This window comes from Panthera pardus, unplaced genomic scaffold (assembly GCF_024362965.1).
Source record: "Panthera pardus isolate Hobbes unplaced genomic scaffold, ASM2436296v1 HiC_scaffold_2, whole genome shotgun sequence".
NCBI classification, from domain to species: Eukaryota; Metazoa; Chordata; class Mammalia; order Carnivora; family Felidae; genus Panthera; species Panthera pardus.
In genome coordinates, this window is record NW_026526765.1 from 49,628,221 (window position 1) to 49,629,997 (window position 1,777).

General features: G+C 39.0%; 1 protein-coding gene across 1 annotated transcript; it reads left to right on the forward strand.

Annotated features, from left to right (window-relative positions):
* Positions 1–495: 495 nt before the first annotated feature.
* Positions 496–1,469, forward strand: LOC109257557 (THUMP domain-containing protein 1-like). The gene is made up of 2 exons (XM_053907668.1): positions 496–864; positions 923–1,469. Exons 1-2 carry the CDS (start codon positions 554–556, stop codon positions 1,467–1,469), a joined length of 858 nt encoding a protein of 285 aa, XP_053763643.1. The 5' UTR covers positions 496–553.
* Positions 1,470–1,777: the final 308 nt, after the last annotated feature.

The window sequence follows — 1,777 nt, forward strand, 5'->3', positions numbered from 1 at the left end:
AAAAAAACAATGTATAGAAGATTTGAGAGACACTTTACCAGAAACGATATTTGGACAGCAAATAAGCATATGAAAAGATACTCAACATTAGTTAGCTGAGAATTGCTTTAGAGCCATGATGAGATACCGCCACACATCTATTAGATGTTACAAAGAAACAAACAGCTACAAACAAAGAAATGAACAAAAAACCTTGATAATATCAAGTGCTGACAAGGATGTGAAACAACTGGATCTCTCATACGTTCCTAGCAGAAATGCACATGTTACAGTCACTTTGGAAAATAGTTCGGTAGTTTCTCATAAAGTTAAACTTACTATATAACCCAGCAATTCTGTTCCTAGGTATTTACATGAGTGAAACAAAATCTGTGTTTTCAAAAATACATTACACAAAGTTTTATACCAGTTTTATTCATAGTCCTCAAAACTAGAAATAATCCAAATGCCCCTCAACTGTCAAATGGATTAACAATCTATGGAACATCAAGAGGTGAGGAAGCCGGGAATAGAGGAGAAAGCTGTTTCTCGTTAGCCTTGGTTCTCACGCGCCATGGCGGCCCCCGTCCAGCAGCCTCCTCAGTCTAGCGGTGGAAAGCGCAAAGGGAAAGCTTGGTATGTGCAGGCCAAGCGGGCGCGGCGCTGTGACGGCGGTGGGCCACCGCAGCTGGAACCTGGGCTACAGGGCATTCTCATTACCTGCGACACGAACGAGGGCAAGTGCGTGGAGGAGGCCTATAGTCTGCTCAACGAATACGGCAACGACGTGTACGGGCCGGAAAAGTTTACAGACAAAGATCAGCAGCCCTCTGGAAGTGAGGGAGAAGATGATGATGTGGAGGCTGCCTTGAAGAAAGAAGCATCTTTCATTTGAAGAAAGAAGCATTTTTCTTCAATGATGCTTCAAATGATGCTTCAAAGATGACATTAAAGCATCTACGGAGATGAAGCTAAGAAGATTCCAATCAGTGGAGAGTGGAGCAAATAACGTAGTCTTCATCAGGACACTTGGGATAGAACCTGAGAAATTGGTACATCATATTCTTCAGGATAAGTATAAAACCAAGAAGAAGAAGACTCGGGTTATTCTACGAATGTTACCTATTTCGGGCACATGCAAGGCTTTCTTAGAAGACATGAAAAAATATGCAGAAACATTTTTGGAACCCTGGTTTAAAGCTCCAAACAAAGGGACATTTCAGATTGTATATAAATCTCGAAATAACATCCACATGAATAGAGAAGAAGTTATCAAAGAATTGGCAGGAATAGTAGGCAGCCTCAATTCGGAAAATAAAGTGGATCTTACCAATCCACAGTACACAGTGGTAGTAGAAATCATTAAAGCTGTCTGTTGCCTGAAAAAAAAAAAAAAAAACAATCTATGGAACATCTATGCAATGGAATATTACTCATCAGTAAAAAAAGAGTGGACTAAACGCCGACGAATTTCAAGCGCATTATGCTGAGTGAAAGAAGATTTGAAGGGATACACACTGTACTATTGCATTTTATATGAAATTATAGAAGAAGACAAATTAATAGGGACAGAGAATAATCAGCTATCAGCAGGATTTAGGAGTTACGGTGGGTGACAATAATTGGATAGCATGAGATAATTTATGGGGGGAGGATGGAAGTGCTTTTATCTTGATTGTTATAGTGGCTATACAACTGTGTGGATTTGTTAAAATTCAGAACTGTACACCACAAAGAGTGTCTTTTATCATATATAAATTGAAAGTAATTATTTTTTTAAAAAAAATTGTCACTAAAG

What these genes read in the sequence shown, in the direction of transcription:
- LOC109257557 (XM_053907668.1), top strand. Translation starts at nt 554, where the DNA reads ATGGCGGCCCCCGTCCAGCAGCCTCCTCAGTCTAGCGGTGGAAAGCGC. An exon ending in GCCTTGAAGAAAGAAGCATC is followed by an intron (nt 865 to 922) that starts TTTCATTTGAAG and finishes ATGCTTCAAAGA; the next exon opens with TGACATTAAAGCATCTACGG.